The 20051-nt window shown below is 54.4% G+C and overlaps 1 protein-coding gene across 3 annotated transcripts; it reads right to left on the bottom strand.

The window, feature by feature from the left end:
- Positions 1-641: 641 nt before the first annotated feature.
- PVALB (parvalbumin) lies at positions 642-19352 on the bottom strand. 3 transcript variants are annotated; one of them, XM_034987592.1, is made up of 5 exons: positions 19302-19352; positions 16907-16974; positions 15103-15235; positions 13767-13876; positions 642-906 (listed from the first exon to the last, which is right to left on the bottom strand). In XM_034987592.1, the coding sequence occupies exons 2-5, from the start codon at positions 16965-16967 to the stop codon at positions 878-880; spliced, it is 333 nt and encodes a 110-aa protein (XP_034843483.1). In that variant the 5' UTR covers positions 16968-16974; positions 19302-19352; the 3' UTR covers positions 642-877. The 3 variants fall into 3 exon arrangements, with proteins under 3 accessions (XP_034843483.1, XP_034843482.1, XP_034843484.1); XM_034987591.1 differs by lacking the exon at positions 19302-19352 and adding an exon at positions 17466-17579; XM_034987593.1 differs by lacking the exon at positions 19302-19352 and adding an exon at positions 17233-17270.
- Positions 19353-20051: the final 699 nt, after the last annotated feature.

The raw sequence follows: 20051 nt of genomic DNA, 5'->3' as shown, positions 1-20051 counted from the left end.
TGGTATTAATGGAACTGAATTTGGGGTCTTCTGATGGAGTGATTGGGAGAGAGAAGCTCTTTTTTTACTGACATTGAGCTGCTGGAGGAATCTTGCCACCATGAGGGAGAGCCTGATAATGAATCCAGCACAAAGGAACACAGTCAGAGATGGGGGAAGAAGGACTTAATTCTGATGATACCACTTGATCCAGCTGTTCCTGAAGACCTACCCCTGGACTATTCAGGCATAACCAAATCTTTGTTTTTTCTCCCTTTTTTGCTTAAGTTCCTCTGTGTTGGGTTTCTCTTATTTGTAACAAAGAGTCTTCATGGGTTTACATCCATCCATCCATCCATCCGCAAGTCCTAGCTGTGTGGGCTTACACACGTCACTTACCTCTCTAAGACTTAGTTTCTGCGTCTGTAAAATGGGAGTTTCATCACCTACCTTATGGGGGGTTTCAAGAATTAATGGGCAACCCATGCAAAGCACCCTTCTCAGGACCACAGGCAGGGGAGGGCTCAGTAAATTTCCCACCCATGCAAAGCACCCTTCTCAGGACCACAGGCAGGGGAGGGCTCAGTAAATTTCCCTCCCATCCTACCTTTTCAGTCTAAATCCTACTCCATCCCTGCCCAGGTGTGTCTGGAAAGCCAAGGCAGGTTCCTCGCCCCACCAGGCCCAGGGCCTCCCGAGCAGCAGAATCCGATTGGTACAGCCTTTATTATTTCTCCAGCATTTTTCAGAAGAATTATGTCATTTGAGGGCCACAGGGGACAGGGGAGTAAAAAATAACATAAACACACTGAACAGAAATGCAGGAGGGCAGCAAGAGGGGCTGAGATTGGGTGGAAGAGGGGCAGAGGGGTGGAACACCAGGGGCAGTCAGAGCCTCTTAGCTTTCGGCCACCAGAGAGGAGAACTCTGCAAAAGAAGACAGAGAGGTGAGTCAGAGGTGAACAGTGGGGGAGGACTGGCCATGGCCTGGCTGCTGGGCCGCACACGGGGCTTGCTGTTGGTTCTCCCATCGGCTGCAGGCCTAGAGTGATGGAAGGAGTGAGTGTGGGAATGAATGAATGAGTGAATGAGAAACGGTGAGCCTACTATCTCTCCTTTTCGTTTTACTTTTTAAACATTTTAATTCCAATGTAGTGAACATACAGTGTTATATTCACTTTAGGTGTGCAATATAGTGATTCCATGTACTACTTCCATATACTACTCAGTGCTCATCCAGGTAAATGTTCTCTTAATGAGCCTGCCATCTCTTTTGCTTGATGACGTCATTGCCACCTGCAAATTCCTAATAATAACTACAACGATCATAGCAGCAATCATCTGAATGTTTATCACATTCCAGCAGCTATCCTAAGGACTTGATATTCTAGATCTTGTCTGGTTCTGACAATGGTCCTATGATGTGCACATTATCATTATTCCCATTCTACAGATGAGGAAGCTGAGGCTCAGAGTCCAGCAATCTTTACAAGGTCACACAGCTAGTAATGAGCAAAGCCAGGGCTCAGACCCAGATCTGTCTGAGCCTCTTGGGACCCGAAACTCTTCCTCAGCTCCTTGTCTAGTTGTTCCCCAGCTTCCCACCAGGATCACCAGCAGAATCCTAGAAGACACAGATTGCCAGGCCCTCGCCCTAGGATTTCTGATTTAGGAGGCCTGGGCTAAGGGAGGAGTTCTTTTAGTTGTTCAAAGGTGATTCCGGCGAGCAACCTGGTTCAAGAGCCACTGGGTGCCCTTCCTCCTCAAGGGGCTGAGCAAGACTCTGGAGGAGACCTGAGCAGGTGACATCTCCATGCAGGTCAGACGGGTGAGGGTGTGCAGGTGCTCAGAATGAGCTGGGCCCTGTCTCACACAGCTTCTAATTGAATCCTGACCATCACTCAGGAAACTGGGAGCTAGTCCCATTTTACAGAAGGGGAAACTGAGCCCCAGAGAGGAGAAGTGACTTTTCAGAGCCCCGGGGTCATAAGGGGCTCAGCTGGGCCTCAAGCCCTGGGGTCCTCGTCTCTCCACAGGGCTTGCTTTCAAGTCCATGGTGAGCTCACCGGCCCCTCCCGCCCCAGGAGCATTCACCTGCCCCACTTCGCTGAATATTAATTGATGTCAGAGATTGGTGTCAGCACTAGGTGGAGATCCAGTGTCCCTCTACTGAATCCAGCTCCACATAAATGAACAAAGGGATGGCCCCAACTAGGTAAGCGGAGACAAGGGGAGCCAAAGATGATCCCTGCCCTGAGGGAGCTTCTGGCCTAGTCAGGGAAGAAACAGTACTTGGCAGGACAGGCTCCGTGCTACTGGCCTTTTGTCTGAATCTCAAGCATGCTGAGTACATTCCCACCTCAGGATCTTTGCACCTGCCGTCCTCTCTGCCTGGTGTGTTCTCAGACTTCCCGCGGCTACCTTCTTCTCACTTACTGGGTCCCAGCTCAGACGTCGCTCCTCCTGGGTCCTTCTCTGATCACTCGTGACAGTAGTGACCCTCCCCTACTGTGATCCTCTTTGCTGTCACCATTTTTATTCTATCCACAGCACTTACCACTCTCGAAATACTTTTGAGTATGGTCTTGCTTATTCAATATTTATTTCCCCCCCCGCCAACTGGAACAAGAACATCTCTCTCTGGAGAGAGCCCACTCCCCTTCTTTCCTGCCCCATCCCACCACCTGCCTCCAAGCGTGACACTGAGGGGCCATGTGTGTTTGTGACTGGATGGAAGGCCCAGAGACTTCGCTGTCACAGGGAGAAGGGGTGCCCTCTATTTAAGGTATCAGCAAAATTTCAGAGGGAAGGTGGCTTCTGATAGAGTCCTGTGAGAAGGTGCAGGATTCCCACAGGAGAAAGCAGATGGTGGGGAAGAGATCACAGGCAGTGGCTTTTCACGGGGCAGGCTCAGAAGGCAGGAAACAAGGGGGTGGATTTGGGAAGGACCCAGTACCCATGCTGGGCTAGTGTCTTGCGTGATAGGGCGAGTGCCGCAAGAGGCCTGCTCTGCTGCTTATGGGCTGTGTGACCTCAGACAACGCCCCTGGCCTCTCTGAGCGCTGCTTCTTGAGTTGGGAGATAGTCAGAAGCGAGATGCTGGTGCACAGGAGGTCCTCGGCTCCCCTGCCACCCCCAGCTCCTCTGTCCCTGTTCCCCGCATCCTCCCAATGGCGGGATCCTTGCTGTGGCAGTCACAGGGGCTACTGCTCAGCAGCCAGGTCTTCTGAGACCTTTTTTGGAGTAAAGGGGGCCCAGGGAATGTCTGCCCTGTTGATTTTCTCTCCAGGAGACCAGAGAGGACAAGAAGGAGTTTGCCACCCTCTGCCACGATGCGTCTGAGATGCTGTGTCCCCAGCCTGCCAGAGAGTGTGGGCCCCAGGTAAGTCCTCATTGCATCTAGAAGGGATTGAGAGTTAGGGGTCCAGGCCCCACCTGGCGTGTTTGCTAGGAAATGCGCATCTCTGGGTGAGGGTCCAGGTGTCTGTGAAGGCCGTGAAGGGAGGGGCAGGACCAATTCCTTGGGAGAGACCAGTGAAAACGGAACGTGAAGTGGCCTCAGAAAGGCTGCCAAAAGGACCGGGGCTCCTTGAGGTGAGCACTGTCCTCCCCAGACTTGGTATGAAGCACATGTGTCCCCCCCACCCCCCAATCCCATGCGAGCTCTTAGTATTATTCATCCTGTGCTGCGGTCACATGAAATGTTAGCCCTGGGGGACACCGTGTGTGGGGTGCACAGAACCCGCCATGCTATTGTTGCAGCTCTTCTGTAAAGCGAGCGTTATTTCCAAATAAAAAAGCAAAAAAAGTAAGATCAACCAAGCCAAACACAGCCTCCCACCATGGGAATAACGGGTGGGATCCCTGCCAGGTGGAGGGACACGTCCCCGGGCTCCTCCTCTTCCTGGGGTGTGAGCTGGGAAGTGGACAGCACCTTCTCTTGTCCCCAGGCTGTCCCCGAGGGCAGGAAAGGCAAGTGACCTGGATGTGGGGGCCTAGGTATCGACTCGAGGTGGGAGAGAGAGAGGGTCCTCCAGCTGGTCCTGAACACCCACGGGGCCACAGGCTGAGTGGTAACAGCTAGGGGCAGGGATGGAGCCCAAACACAAATACTCCAAAAACCCCTCCCAGGGGCCGGGGTCAAAGTGTCTGCTCCCTTAGCCAGGAGCTCCTGTGACCCTACGGCACCTCCGTGAGGCAGGTGGTTCTTCTGAGATGTCTCCGATCAATACTGTCCATTTTTATAGAATATAAGAATCCTTATTTGTTGAATGCCAAATACTGTCCATTTTTATAGAATTTAAGAATGCTTATTTGTTGAATGCCATTAAATTCTCACTACTCCTCCACGGGAGAGATGCTTTTGTCTGCATTTTACAGATGGGGAAACTGAGGCCCAAGAGTTAAGTAGCTTGCCCAAGATCACACAACAGACGTGAGTCAAGCTCCTGCTTTTAGGCTCCCTTCTCTACCCCGGAGCTTTCCGACCTCCTTTGACCTAGGTGTAGAGTGACCCACGAGCCAGCTCAAATATCGCCACCCCCATGACTCTGTCATATTAGCCCTGTTTTATTTACTTCGTGCTACTTAGCACTCTCTGAAATGAGCTTATTTATGGACTTACTTCTTTCTGTGGGTCTCCCCCTCCTAGAATGTAAACCCCAGGAGGGCAGGGAGCCCTGACTTGTCCACCGCTCTTCTAGCAATAGAGTAGAACTTGGCAAACAGCAGGCGCTAATAAACAAATGCAAATGGGTGGATGGACAGACGGATGGATGGATGGATGGATGGCTCATGAGTCTTCCATGGGGTTCAACAAATTCCAATATGCCTCATATAATTCTCACATTGGGTGGTCAGTGGGGTGATTCCCATTTTGTAGATGGAGAAACAGAGGCCTGGAGAGGTGAAGAGTCAGGTCATGCAGAAAACAAGAGGCAGAGAAAAGATTTGGCCAGTGGTCTCAGGCGCACCCCCTGCATGAGTGTGGAGAGGCCATTCCTGATTGGGCCAGCATCCCAGATCGGGAGCAAGCAGGGACTCTCAACCCGCCATTTAATCTGGAAAACTGCCCAGGGCCGATGTATCCTGTCCTTGGGCACAGAGTTTGCTCTGTGCTGGGATAAAGGAGAAGCGAGTCTGTCTGCCAAAGCCATCTCACGGAGAGACTGTCAGGAGGGAAAGTTGGTCCTTACAGTTTCCTGACCTCCCTAACCCTCACCCTAGAAATCACGGGTCCTTGGGCTGCTCATCAGCAAAGAGCCAGTTTACCACCTTCACACTAGATGGCATTTGCTGCGGTCAGCATGAAGGGGACCGGGAATGCCAACCAAGAGATGCTCCCAGGGTGGAAGGTCAGGCATTTTGGAGCCTGACTGGGAGGTGCCTTGGACCCATGGGGTTTTCAAAAGCCTCTGGAAACAGACCCCTCTGCCTACCCGGGGATCTACCCTGAAGCAGCCCGGACGTCACAAAGGCCGCGTGCCCTGGTTTTTTGCAGAGAACGCTGCATTCTAATTTTATCCTTCCAGAAGCTGGAGCAGGGCATTTTGTAGACAAATTGAGGGCAGGGGTCACCTCTTCTGGACCTTTCGTGTGTGCCTCAGGGCAGAGCTCTTAGCAATCAGCCAATTAACAAACAGCCCTCTTATCAAAAAAAAAAAAAAGTCTCCTCTAAAATGTTCAGGTTTCTCCTTAAAGAAAAACCAATGAGCAAACATACAAAGTCCTGCAAAGTCTAGGTCAACTGATTTGGCGGTAGGATGCTAGGATGGGGAACGGGGAGGGGGGAGGGGGTTCTGACCTTGGTTCTGCCTCCTGCTCACCCCTCCAGGTCTTGCTTTTATCCTCTGTGCAATGTCAGGTCTAGAAGATGCCTTGCCAACTCTCCCACCGTGCTTGGAGCAAGGGCTCTGGGAGTCAGCTCCCAACTCCCATTTTTGCTTCCATGACATTGGACTAGAAATACTTCACCTCACCACGCCTCAGTTTTCCCATCTGTAAAATGGAGCTCTCTGGCTCGTTCAGAGGAAGCCCCACTAAAGCTCTTGCGCCTGGCCTGATACATAGGCAGCACTCAGCATTTGTTAGCTCTTGTTATCAAGCTGCCTCTACAGCTCCAGCTACCCGAAACGAAGCCTGTGAAGTGCCCGGCCGCTGCCTGGCACAGAGCGAGTGAAGGCCTGGCAAACGGCACCATAACATTTACTATCTGGCATGGGGGTTGTTTCCTGTCCCCATGCCTGGCACCTGGAGCGGGGTCTGATTCTTGTTCCTTCGCTTCCTGGCTGGGTGGGCTTCGCTCCCCACTTTACTCTCGTTTGTAAAGGGGGCGTGATAATGTCTGCTTGCTCGGCTGTTGGGAAGGCCAAATGAGCAAATGCAGAAAGACGCCTGGTCTGTAAGTGTTAGTTTCCCCCGCCCTTGGAGCTTCTCTCCATCTGACATAGGTTGGAGCTTCGAAATGTCCACAAAAGTCCTGAGACAAAGATAGGGAGGATGTGAGCTGCAGAGGGCAGGGGAGGGTGGCCTAAAGAGCAGGCAGCTGACCTGCCCCAAGTTTCCAGCACCATCTATCCCATCGAGTTAGGATCCCACCTCCAGTGTGCCCATCTGTGGAAACTCAGCCTCTGACCCTCAGCTTCCGCGTCTGTCAAATGGGGATAGGACACTGGATGAGAAGCGCCTGGCACAGGGGTGCCCGGCACACAGAGGGATCGCATCTAAATCAAGTTTCACTGTGGAGATGCGAGGGACGGTGTTCCTTTGGAGGGACCCAGATTCCTGCCCTAGCTCTTGAAGGGGCCCCTGGGGTGCGGTGGAGAGGGTCAGAGGATGGGAGGGCTCAGTCCTCCCCTTCCCACAGGAAGCTGAAATTAGCCTAATTAGGTCTGTCCCAGTCCCAGTGCCGTGGGGATTGGGCAAATTTAGAAGCTATTGACAGGTGAACCAGCACATGCTGACAGCCCCGAGTGAAACTGAGACAGACATTGAGTCAGCGCTTGGACACGTCTTCCCTTCCGTCTGTCGTGAGGACCAGGATGGAGGCACTGGCCTCCTGGTTTATCACCTCGCCTCTAAATAGCTCCTGGGCTGGGTTTCTTATAAATTGGTATTGCAAACAGGGATCACTTTCCCACTCCAGAGAACAGGAGGCGGGGTTATTTGGCGTCAAGCCAGACGGCCACGAGGAGCGGAGTAAACAGTCCTGGGGGCTCACTCTGTGCCAGGCGCTGCCCTGGGTGTCATCCCATTCCATCTGCGCTGATTCTCTTGTCCCCGTTTTACCAACAGGGAAACTGAGGCTGCGAGTCACTCAGCCACGAAGATTCTAACTCAGGCGTGGCTCATGTGGGGTGCCTCTCTTTCTCTCTTAGAGGCTGGGGTTCCAACTCACGCCCTGACCCACAGAAGCAGGAGAGGGATCGATGGAGAGGGGATGTCTTTCTGCCTTCCCCACTGCTCCTCCTCACAGGAGGGCAACTCCATAAGGAGTGCTGCTTCCTCTCCCTTTGCTCCATCATATCTAGCTCCGCACAAGGCCGGAGTTAGGGAGCGTCTGTCCACTCGCGAATGAAAGCCCGCATCTCGCTAAGCCCAGAAACCATTTATAACCCGAATGTCTCCATGAAGCCCCATGGAGGGGGTGGCGGAGTCAGGAGACACGGGTTCCCTTCCGCCAAGGATTTCCGTGTGACTCTGGCACAGAGCCCACCGGGCCTCAGTTGCCACAGTTCTCAGTGGGGATCACAGACTCTGTCTCCCCGACCTTATGGGGCCCGTGTGAAGACGCAGGGAGATGGGACAAAACGCCGTACACCTTAGGGCTCTGCCACCAGGACCGCGGCTGGCCTTGATGTGCTCATCCTGCCTTCCCCGGAAACCAAATCCCACAGGGGCTGGAGGGCTGGATGACCTCTCCTGCGGTCCCTGTCACTGTCCTGCCATCTTCGACCCCATTTCCCTTCCTTCGAGGACTGGTATTCCACAAGGGTTTTGAGCGGCTTCCGAGAGAAAGCACACATATCAAGTAGGAGGAAAGGAATCATTTCCAGAACACTCACTTCATGCGAGCAACACCCTTTGAGGTGGGCATTTTTGTTCCCACTTTGGGATGAGGAGGTGGTTGCCCGGGGAGAGAAAGGGGCTTGGCTGTCCACACCACCGCATTCTGTGGGTTGGGTTTTCAGCCTGACTTCAGGTGTTTGGGCCCAAGGGCTTACTCCCTCACTCCCACCCGCCTACCATGTTAAATGGGCTGCTTAAGGATAAAAGAGAACAGATTTCACCAGAAGGAAGCAGAAAAGGCAAATGCCTCGAGGCACGTGATTGGAGCAGACCACAGTGGTTCAGCGATAATTATGACTAAATTTTTTAGCATCAGAAGCAAAAAGCAAACCACAGGCTCTTGGGCTGGAATAGGCTGGAAGCCTTGGAAACAGGACCCATCACTGGAATCAGGCTTCAGGGAACCCATAACAAGGATCTTCTCTGTGTGTGTGTGTGTGTGTGTGTGTGAGAGAGTGAGAGTGTGTATGTGTGAGAGTGTGTGTGAGACAGTGTGAGAGAGTGTGTATGTGTGAGAGAGTGTGTATGTGAGAGTGTTTATGTGAGAGTATGTGTGTGTGTGAGAGTGTGAAAGAGTGTGAGAGAGAGTGTGTATGTGTGAGAGTGTGTGAGACAGTGTGAGAGAGTGTATGTGTGAGAGAGTATGTGTGTGTGAGATGAGTGTGTGACAGAGTGTGTATGTGAGTGTGTATGTGTGATTGTGTGTGAGACAGAGTGTGAGAGAATGTGTGAGACAGTGTGAGAGAGTATGTGTGAGAGTGTATGTGTGTGTATGTGTGAGATTGTGTGTGAGACAGTGTGAGAGAGTGTGTATGTGAGAGTGTGTATGTGTGAGATTGTGAGACAGAATGTGAGAGAGAGTATGTGAGGAGTGTGAGACGGAGTGTGTGCGTGCGTGTGCGCGTGTGTATACAGGGCGTGCAGATCTTGTCCATGGCACGGTGGGGAGCAGCGGGATATCTGGAGCCAGAGTGTCAGGGTTTGGAGTGGCCCGGTGATCCTGGGTGATCCTGGGCCCCACTTGCCGGAGTGTCAGGTTGTGGGTCTGTACAGTGAGGGTGTATCTCGTGGAGCTGTCGTGCGGGCTGCACGAGCTCTCAGAGCTAAGGCCGAAGTGCAGTGCCCGGCACACAGGACGTGCCCCACGGGTGGCAGCCGCTAGTCCTGTCAGCCTGCACGTTCCACATGGGCAGGCATTGCGAGTGGAGAGCCCGGGCTGGGGACACATCTGTGTGAGAGGCAGGGGTGTGGGGGGGGGGGCCTGGCTGGACCTCTGAGCCTCCTTCGTGGCTCTGTGACTGAGTGACCCTGGACACTTAACCCCTCAGTGCCTTGTTGTCCTCATTTGTAGAAGGGGAAGAGTGATGGCACCTACCTTCTAGGATTATTATAGTAAGTTCTCAGAGTATGGTCCCTGGGGCATCAGCCCCACCGGGGAACTTGGTGGAAATGTGAACACTTGGGCCCCACTCCAGACCTAAGGAATCAGAAACTCTGGGGTTCGGGCACAGCCATCTGTGTTGTGAAAAGCCCACCAGTGATTCTGATGTTGGCTCCAGTTTGAGACCCACCAATGGGAAGGGCAGACACTTGAGAAGGAGCCTGTCACTTAGCAGACTTGCCTACTATTTGTGCCTGGGTTTTGAGACTGTGGCTGGGGCTGCCTTCCACCTCTGTCCAGCTTCTCTCTCCTTTTTTGCCTTAAAACTCTCCTTTACCAGCTCTGCACCAGCCTCTCAAGGGTGGACTTCGAGAATCAATCGACCACATCTATAAAAGTCTGAGCTTCCTGGAAGTAGTTGCCCCAGAGATGGGAATGCAAAGGGTTATTATTAGAACTCTTTCTATCCCCTCCCTTCAATCTGGGGTCATCAAGGACCTGGTAAGCATCACTCACCTTGGGAGGGCAAACGGTCGGAGATGAAGGTAGTCCTGCTTCTAGAATCTCCCAGCACCTGCTGCATGCAAGCCCCCAGCCCACACAGGTCTCCAGCCTTTGCCTGCAGACCTCTCCCTACACACCACTCTTCCTCAACACTGTGTCCCCAGAGTTGGCCATTCATTCATTCATTCATTCATCAAACTTTCCTTGTGCCCCTACTGTGTGCCAGGCCCTATTCTAGGTGGTGGGGTCAGAACGGAACAAAACAAAGTTCTTGCTTTTGTGGATCTGGATCACAGTGGGGGAGAGAGAAGCAAGCAGTAAGTCAGTAAATAAAATCATCTTAGGGTAGATGCTCACTGAACTCCATGAATGAACAGAGCACGCAGCACCGGGCATGTGCTTTGGATCCAGCAGACGTGAACTCCGATCCTGACCTTGCATCTTCTGAGACATGAAGTTTAGGCAAACCCCTAGCCTCTCTGAGCCTCAGTGTCCTTGTCTATAAAATGAGAACAGTAATAGTATCTACCTCAGAGACAGCTAGGGAGATTAGGGGAGTAAAATACTAAGCACAGTACCTGACACACAGTGAGTACTCCGTGAAGTGAGATGTTACTGCTATCATTATTCGAGGTGGCAAGGGCTCAGCTGGTCCTCTGCCTAGAGGTTTATTCACTGGGGCATCCATGGAGTCCCGGGCCTGGCAGGGACCCCAGTGATGGGCTAGTGATCTGACTCCTGATTGTAAAGATCAGGCACCTGAAGGTCAGAGGGGGTTCTGTGACTTGGCTCAGGTCCCACCACAAGTTGAAAGCATCCTCCTGCTGATGGGCAGGGCTCAGGACCTTTTGCCTTTAGAGGAAACAGGCAGGCAAGCAGATTGCCTAAAACAGAACTTCCCGGGGGCCTGCAAAGTCTTCTGCCTCCCATCTCAATACCTATTGGGCATCATCACCCCCATCCTTCCTGGCACCCTCCAGAAAAAGTACCGTGTTTGGGGTGGAGATGGGGAGGGGAAGCATCTGTATCTTCCATCCTCAAAAGTGCACTGTGTGCGGTCCCGCTGACTCAGGGGATCGGATCTCACTGCCCCCCACTTCTTCTCCTGCCCCACTCTGTTTTGTTCTGCGCTGACCCCCAGACCTTGCACCAGGTCATCCTGAACTAGAACTGCGCCAGCAGACAGACCTGGGTGTGCATCCAGTGTACCTCGGGCTCTAGCACTGCTCTTTCTCCATCTGCCCCTCCGTCCTCTGTCGTAGGTGACCGCTTGGGCAGGCTTCGACACACGTTACCACCCTGCTAACAATTCTCTCTCTCTTCCCACCCCCAGCGAAACAACCTTCTTGTCCCTTTCTAGACATCCCTAAACCTCCCAGCCTTGTGCCTTTGCTGAAACCCATGCCTTGCCCCACGCTCCCCCAGGAACACCCCCACTCCCTACTCCGGCCAGTGGCTTCCTGTCCCCAGCCTCCCATATGCCTACACACCACGGTCTCTCCCTCTCCACACCTCTCCCGCTCCTCCACACCTTCTTGGTATTGCCATTCCTTTGTGTACATATACATAGAACTGTAAGCAACTTGCTGCTAGAATAGAAACAGGATCATAGCCGCTGGTGGCCGAGTACTTGCAATGTGCTGGGCGCTGCGCTCAACATGCATCGGGTCATGGAATCCTCAGGGATGCCAGTGGGCCGGCCATATGTTGTCATGGCCAGTTTATCGATGAGCAACTGGGGCTCAGGGTTGCTGAGCCACTGCTCTCGGGCACCCAGCCAGGAAACAGTGCCTCTGGGAGTAGGGTTGAATTCATCTTTACCTCCCTGACAGCCTGGCACAGGCTTGCTACTCAATAAACGTCTGTTGGATCTGTTGGAAGAGTTGAGTTAGCTCTTTAAGATAGGAGATGGGCAGGGAGGGAGGAAGGGAAGCAGCCTAGGATCTGGCCTGGTTTTTCTTTATCGTGAGGTTGCTTGTGAGCAGCCAACCATGCAGACCCCGCCTCCGGCTTGCTTCCTAGCTGTGGCATACTGGCTGCAAATGAAAATGGGAAGCAGGTCCGGAGGTTTGGGATGGGGTCCTAGGAGGAACCCTGGTCCGGGGTGGAGGTGTCTCAGTGGATTGGTGAGGAGGGGCTGTCGGGAGATGTGCCACTCACCACTCACCGGAACCGCCAAGACCAGCCACCCACTTCTCTCCAGCATTTTCTGCTCCAGCTCCTTTAAAATCACCTCCCCTCCCTCGCAGCCGCAGGAGACATGGCTGGCACTGGAAGGCCAGGCGACTCGCTGCATCTGACCTTGCTCGAGTTTCTCCGTTTTGGTCTCGGGCATAAAACTTTAATAAACTACACCCACATTCAGAATCCTTTTAACTTTCCCAGAGCAATTTTGTGTCGATAGCCACTTAATTTTCACAATGAGCCCAAGCGGGTCTTAGGATTAAACTGTGCACCTCATTTGGCGGGCACGGGAACTGGGTGTAGAGAGGCGCCGGGGCCAAGGTCATAGCTGGGGAAGCGCAGAGAGGAAGCAGAGCTTGGGGGGGCTGGTCTTTACACTCGGGCAACAGATGTTTATTAAGTGCCTGCTTTGGGGCAGGTGTGGGGTACATACTGGATATAAAAGGGTGAAGACAACCTAGTCCCTGTTTTTTAAAAATTTAGGTGACAGACACATATCATATACAGTGCTGACTCTGTGCCAGGCACTATTCTAAACCCTTTACACATTAAACATCTAATCCTCATTACAATCCCATGAGATAAGAGCTATCATTATCCTCAGTTCAGAGATGAGAAAACTGAAGCCCAGAGTAGTTACTTGAGTTGCCCAAAGTCACACAGCCAGAAAGTGGTAGGGATTTGAGCCCAGAGGCCAAGCACCTGCACACAGTTTTCTCTTAGGTTGATGGGAAGGACCATCACGAGGTGCGACACAGCTTACTGGAAAGAGCTATTCTAAATCCCTGCTCGCCCACTTATGCCCTAGCTCTTTGAACGGGCTAAGCTCCCCAGCCTCAGTTTGCCCATCTGCAAAACCGAGGTCATTCTCAAGGCTGTTGGGATGCTAAGAAAGATAATGCTGCTGGGGTGTGTTCTGTGAATGTTAGTTCCGAATGGAGAAGGATGTGGGATGGTGGACTGGCCACCATCCCCTCACCTGTTCTGACAGCAAAGCTTGAAAAGCAAGTCAGGGCCAGATATTTCTTTTCCTGATTCCCAGCTGATTGCTGGCTGGCTGTTTTTCCTGGCTCTCCTACAATGCGGGAAGGGTATATTTGGGTGAAGCCCAAACAGGCTTTTGAAACCTGAAGTTACAGGATACCAGGACAAGATGCTAAGGAGGATAGAAGATAAGGAATTTCCATCCCTGGAATTTGAGAACATGAGAGCCCCCAGAGTCCTTGGGGATCAGTTGGCCTCATCTCCTCAGGTTACGGTTGGGAGACTGAGGCCCAGAGAAGGACAGAAATGGCCCAAGGTTACACAGCCAATGTGGGCAGAGCTGGGACCGGAACCCAGGCAAAAGTACAGGCAAAGTTCAGGGAAAATCCCGAATTCTCCTTGATTCCCTACACAGTAGGGAGGAAAAGAGAGTCTATTCCTTTTGGGTTGTTCAAATTTAGAAAAAAAAAATGTCCCAGGTGTTTTGTGTGTGTGCCTGGCTTATGTGATAGAGCTCTCAGACCTAATGCATTGCCTTTTCCTTCTAATCCTGGGGAGTGGGGGACCCCTCCTCTCCCTCTCAGGTGACAGAGATAGCTCCAAGCTTTTAGCATCCAAACATCCCAAGATCCACGATGTGCTCTGGCCCCAGGTCATGGCTACTCACCATCGACCCCAATCTTGCCGTCCCCATCCTTGTCTCCAGCAGCCATCAGCGTCTTGGTTTCTTTCATCGACAGGTCTCTGGCATCTGGGGAGAAGCTCTTCAGGATGAACCTGGGGAGAAAAGCCAGGGAGGGAGTCAGGCGGAGGTCATCTTGCAGGAACAGCGTCCCGATGGTGGGCCGGCACCTGCGCAGCTGCAGTGGGCGACTGGGGGAGGCGGCAGGCAGCGGGCCTGCACGCAGCTGTGCTGAGCTGGGCAGCCGGGGCTGTGGCTGTGTTTTCACGGGTGGGTGTGCAGGGGAGGGACGGGCCGTCCTCAGCAAAAGGTCGACCTCACTCCAGGCAGGGCACCTGCATTTGTTTATTTATTCAGGCAACCCGACAAACGCAGAAGTGTCTTCTCTGCACCGGGGCCGTGCTGGAAACCGGGGGCACAGAGAAGGAAGCCACCCGAAAAAATGAGGAGGCAGTCGAGTACTCAGAGAGAGACCGCACAGGGTGATGGATGCAATGATGGAAACAGAGAAGGGTGCTCAGAGGATGCATCCAGCCCACCTGGAGTGAGAGGAAAAGCTAGGGAGGCTTCCTGGAGAAAGTGATGCCTGGAGGACAAGTAGAAGTCAGCCTGTGTGTGTGTGTGTGTGTGTGTGTAGGTAGAAGGAGAAGGTTCTAGACAAAGGGTACCCTTGTGAGATGGTTTGGGGAGAGACTGGATGGATAGGGAAGTCCCTATGGAAAGGTCTGTCTCCACACCCTCCCCCTTCTCTTTAGGACGAAATTCAAGGCCATCTTGGCCAGAGGGTAACTTAAGGCACAGCTGGGTGGGCAGACATGAGCCAGGTGCATTTTCCTAGTCGTAATCTTCCCTTCCTCCGCTTTGTTCCCAGAACTCCTGACCCCCAAAGTTGGTTCTGCATCCCCCACCTGTCCAGACACTGCTTAAGCTGCACTGGTACAGAAGTCGGGCTGGGGGGGGGCTGTGTCTGCAGGATGATGGATGGTGCCTTTGAGATAAATGACAAATCAATGAAATAAATACTCAAGCTAGTGCTCCCTGTCTTGCACATGGCGTTAGGCATCCAGAAAACCTGCCTCTGTGTGTATTTAATTATTTAGTAGCATCATCCCATTAGCAATATTAAGTGGCTATAATTTAACCTAGTTAGTTGCACTTTCTGCTGCCGATTTTATTCTTCCGGAAGCAACCGGGTGAGGCACGCACAGCTGTTTTCTGCCAGTGGTGCAGAGAGAGGGCCAGATCTGATGGGCACTCGGAAGCAAGAGTCCCAACCCCCACTCCCTCTCAGGCTGGGCAGCCCTTCTAGGCCTCAGTTTACCCCAGCTCATCCTCCTCGATGAAGCCGCTCTTGTCTTTATCCAGGATGTGGAACACCTTCTTTACGTCATCCGGGCTCTTTTTCTTCAGGCCAACCATTTGGAAGAACTTTTTGTGGTCGAAAGAGTCGACAGCTGTGGGGGCGGGGTGGAGAGGAGTGGGTTAAAATGAGGACAAAGACGGGGCAGTAGGGAGGGGCAGGAGAACGGGGTGTCAAAGCATTTGTTGATTGAGCCCCCTGTGCCAGTGCTGGGGGCTGGGGGGTGCCTCTATGGGAGGGTTGAAGGAGCCCAGACCAGCAGACGGTGCTTGGGCCAAGGTCACACAGCTAGAGGTAGAAGAGGTAGACTTGCCCCCACTCTCTGCTGTACCCTTCACTGAGAACAGGGCAGCCTTTGAAGGCAGAGGAGCTTCCTGGGTTCCATGAAGGCTTTGGGGTGTTGGGGGTGGGCAGGGGAATTGGAAGTGGTGTGAACATGCGGTGTGCATGTTGGGGGGCGATCGACCTTTTTTCTGGGCCACATAGATAGTAATGCCAGAAAATCGACCGACACAGGGAAGACAAGTTTCTCTCAAGGTCATACAGTGGGAGGAGGAGGGGGAGGACCCAGGAACCCTGGCTTTGCCACAGGTATCAATTCCGGTGGGAGTTGGGGGAGTGTTGGAAGGCTCCCCAGAATTCCCACTTAAGTTTCTTCTCAGAGGGAGCAAGCTGGGTCAAGGAGTTGTGGGTGGGTTATCCCAGCACCCTGGGAGGGTAGCCTCCCAGAGCTTCTTCATACCCTGAGGAGGGGATGCCAAGCAGAGAGGAAATGGGAGGCCCCTCCCCAATTTTCTGTGTGCTGAGCTCCCTTTCAGGAACACCCGGAAAGGGTACAATGTTAGAATAATATAGGTGTGTGGCAGGGAGGGGTCCTGTTGAGAGTCATGTTCTCCCCTCAGCCTTGAGCTGAGGGAAGGACCGTTCCTCCGTCCACCTCTGACACTAAGGAGGGGGACCAAGACCTGGAGCTGACCTTAGCTCTAATCCCCCTTCTGCTGTGCTAGGTGACCTTGGGCAAATTTCTGGTCTGCTCCCAGCCTCAGTTTCCCCACCTAGGTGAGGGAAGGGAGGAAGCAGGTAGGCAGCTAAGCACTCAAGTCCAGGGCAGCTCAGAGAGGTTAGACTGCCCGCTCCCCTCCCTGGGCCATCTACCGAGGCTGGAAGTTGCAAGCTGAGGATGCTCCCGCAGGATTGGGCAGAGCAGAATGCCAGCTGTGGGAAGGTCACCGCATTCGTTCGCTCGATGGTCGGTGGTGGTGGTGGGGGGGGTGCTCTGAGCCCTAGAGAGGGGCTTGGACTGCAGGGGAGCCAACCACCGACAGCTGAGAAGAGTCCCGTTCTGAACGGGGGTCTCCGAAAGGGGCTGCTTGGAGAGGAGATGTGCGCACCCGCACCCCTCCAAGTGCCTTAAAGGGGAAGTATCAAGCGCCCACAAGGACCTGGGGGTCCCGCTTTGGACCCCGGTCTTTGCCCTTTGTCCGAGACCCCGAGTCCTCGCAGCGCGGCCACCCGGCCTTTGGCCCCGACAAGTTTCCGCTGTCGGGCAGAGCACGGGGCCTCCCCACCCGCTCCCCGCGCCAAGTCCCGCTCCGGAGGAGTTTGGGAAATGCCGAGGAGCCCCCTGCTCCGTCCTGCCAGCGCCCCGCCGGATGCTTGGGCAGAGGAACGCTCCGGAGGACTGGTCAGCCGCGCGACCCGCGGGGTGCTGGGGCCAGGGGAGCGGATCGGGGGAGAGGGCTGGGGAGGGGAGCGCGCTGCTCACCGGTAAAGGCCCCCACTGCCTTCTTGATGTCCTCAGCGTTGAGCAAGTCTGTCATCGACATCCTGCAACTGTTTGAGCGGGCAGAGCAAGTGCGAAAAGATTAAAAAGTGCTTTTCTCATCATTTCTGCTCATATGACCAGCGCTGCAGTGCTGCGCGCCGGGCGCACGCCCGCGGGCCTGGCGCAGAGCCAGGGGGCGCGGGGCTGGGCGCGCAGCCAGAGCCGCTCACTCCCCCCGCGCAGACCCGCTGCCGCTCCCGCACCGCCCCCGCCGGGGGTCCTCGGGATCCTAGGGGCCGCGGCCAGGGCGCCCGGGAGGGGGCGACCTCTGGAATTTAGGGGGCGCCCGCGTCACCAGCCGGGGCTGGAGGGGTCGCCTGCCGTCAAGGGCACGCAGGAGGCGCCAGCCTGGTGCGGCGCAGCTTCTCCGGTCCGTGCGCCTCGGAGGATGTCCCGCCGCTTCGGGGAGGATCCCGGGCCGTCAGGGGCCAGACCTACCCCCTGGTGGGCCCCTGGGGGCGGGCGGGGGGCCCTACTCGCATTCTGTCTCCGCTCCTACCTCAGCCTCCGCTCTTGTCTGTCCCCGATGCAAATTTATGCTGCAAAATCTGAGCGCCGAGGTCTGGAAACCTGACCCTCGGGACGCTGGGAGGAGGTGGCACGGAGAAGATAGGCGGCTACCTCTCAGGCCCTCTCCGGATGCCCCATCCCACATCTGGCCAGAGATGCACTGAAACCATTTTTCTTTCCTAGTCTGACTTTCCAAAGAACTGTTCTCAGATCTCCACTAACTACTTGCTTCCCTGGTCTCCTGAGCCATGGACTATAGGGTGGGTCCAGGTTCCTGCCCCCACAAACCTTTTGGGAGAGGGTAAGGTGGGAGAGGCTCGCTGAAATCTTTATGCACCCTCTCCTCACTTGGCGACCAGAAGACCCATGTTTGGGGAGAGGTTGGTACCTTCAGACCACACTTTCTAGACAAGCTCAGCAGGTTTTATGGCTTGAACTTCATCTCTGGGAAATGTGACACTTCCTAATCTTAGGCAGCCAGAGACCAGTTGCATTCTTTCCCACGGTCTCCCCAGGATTCAGGCTGCAACCAGCTGCCTCTATAGTTTGCAGAGCCATGGACGGGGAGTCAGGATGCCTGGGTTCTAGATCTGCGGCAGTGCTAAGTCCCTGAGTGACCTTGGGTTATGACCTTCTCCTTTTCTGGTCCACATAGACCAGACCTTGTGTTGATGGTGTTGATGGTCCTTTGTGGTGGGATCTTGAGACTCCAACGGAAGGTGTAGGCAGGTGGGCTGGGGCTGAGTGTGGCGCCTGTTGGTGGGCGGCTGGGGAGGGCTGTCCAGCTGCTTGAGTTCTGGCATACTCGCTGTCAACACTGTCTCCTCAGCTCAGCCCTGGACGGCTGCCCTTCCTGGAAGCCTTAGGACGACGCTGCTCGGGCTGCCCCCTCCCTGTGAGTCAGCTCCTTCAGTCCACAGCCCTCCAGCTGGCTTCCAAGGAGCAGAGGCTCTAGCTCCTGACCCGCTGTCTCTTGCTGCACAGCCTTCCATGGACCCCTCAGCTGCCCCTGCTCTCCCGGCCCCCAGCCAAGCTGTTCACGTGGACGTGCTGGACTTCCGTGCAATCATTTCAACCCCCAGGCCCAGCTCATGCCAGGGGCCTAATTGGAGAGTTTGTTTCCCTAGCTGAAGGGTCGTTATGCTATACTGGTGGGGAAACTAGGCCAGAGAGGGTCAGTGAATGGTCCAAGGACACACAGCAAGGCAGTGGCAGAGAGGGACCCCCGCCTGGGTCTGCTAACTTGGAGTTCAGTGACTCTCGTCCGTGGCGCCCGTACCCACTGCCCAGGACCCAGCCCTGTCAAATCCCACCCGTCTGAGCCACAGACCATGCCCAAACACTGACCCCCGTGGCAAAGGCAGGAACCTCAACACAGGCCCATCCTCCCTCCTTCCTCCCTGCTAGAGAAGACTTCCATCAGCTTGACACCTTCTCTGGGCCAGAGTCCACCCAGCCAGAGCCCCAGATGATGTTATTGGGGTTGGCCTGCCAGCCCTCCATACCCCTTCCTCCTCCTCCTCTGCCCACTCATGGGCCTCCTATGATGGCATCACCAGAGTCCACAGATGCCTGGCTCCATCCCTCTCGTTGCACAGGTGGGGACCCTGAGGCCCAGCCAGGGGGAGGGATTTGTCCCAGGTCAACACCGGTAGTTTGGATGGAGAGCCCAGGAATCCGTGCTCTCAGGGCTGGACCACAGCTGCTGACCTCTCAGCACTTCTTCCCAGCCCCGTGTCACTGGGGACAGGGGCAAAGTGACTGTCCCTTCCATCTGGCCTCCTCCCCACTGCATCCAGCCTCCAACCTAGTAGCTGCCACTCACCTTGGGTACGGATGGAGGGCTGGAACTGCACAAAAGGGCCGGGCCGGTGGGAGGTCCTGCAGGGAAGTGAGCCTGGCAGTGGGATGGCCACCTATATAGGCTTCTGCTCTAGCTATTTTGGGAGGTGGCACTACCCCCGGCCCCCGGCCCCCTCCCCTTCTGGTGTCAGGTACTTCCCAGCCACAGTGCTGGGTATCTGTATCACATTCACCCTCCCTGGGCCCATCAAGCCAGGTCTATTAATAACCCCTGGCCCCTGGCTCCCTCCGGCACCCAAAATTGAGGCTCAGGCAGGGCTCTCCTCTTCCATGAAGCCTTCCGTGACCACATTAGATGGCAGCACTGTTTCCATCCTCCAAAATCCTGCAAGGAAAGGAAGAGAACAGGCGAGCACATGAATGGAACAGGATCTGTCCTCTGTGCACGGGGATGGCCTAGGTTCTTATCTATACACCACCTCCTCACTACAGCCTTGCTGTGTGGGCCTGGTCACTCTTGCGTGGATGAGGAAATGGCACAGAGATGCTAGGTGTGATGGGAGTTATCCTCAAAGCCATGAACCTGGAGCTGCGTGTGGGCCCGGCCCTTGCAGGACATGATCTAGTGCATGGAGGTGTGTTCTGCGTGTTTTCTGACAAGCCCCTTCCTCTCTTTGCATTCCCATCTGTAAAATAAATTAAGGGCAAACTTTGCTCTGTAGATGGGTTTGGGGGTCTAAGAACCCCCCTGAAATTATATGGAAAAAGTCAC

Source organism: Mirounga leonina, unplaced genomic scaffold (assembly GCF_011800145.1).
Source record: "Mirounga leonina isolate KUSES-001 unplaced genomic scaffold, KU_Mleo_1.0 Mir_418, whole genome shotgun sequence".
Classification (NCBI taxonomy): Eukaryota; Metazoa; Chordata; class Mammalia; order Carnivora; family Phocidae; genus Mirounga; species Mirounga leonina.
Note: the sequence above shows the minus strand (reverse complement) of the source record. Positions and strands in the feature narration are given on the sequence as shown.

What these genes read in the sequence shown, in the direction of transcription:
- PVALB (XM_034987592.1), bottom strand. Translation starts at nt 16,967, where the DNA reads ATGTCGATGACAGACTTGCTCAACGCTGAGGACATCAAGAAGGCAGTG. An exon ending in GGCAGTGGGGGCCTTTACCG is followed by an intron (nt 15,236 to 16,906) that starts GTGAGCAGCGCG and finishes CCGCCCCCACAG; the next exon opens with CTGTCGACTCTTTCGACCAC. An exon ending in CGGCAAGATTGGGGTCGATG is followed by an intron (nt 907 to 13,766) that starts GTGAGTAGCCAT and finishes CTTCTTTTGCAG; the next exon opens with AGTTCTCCTCTCTGGTGGCC.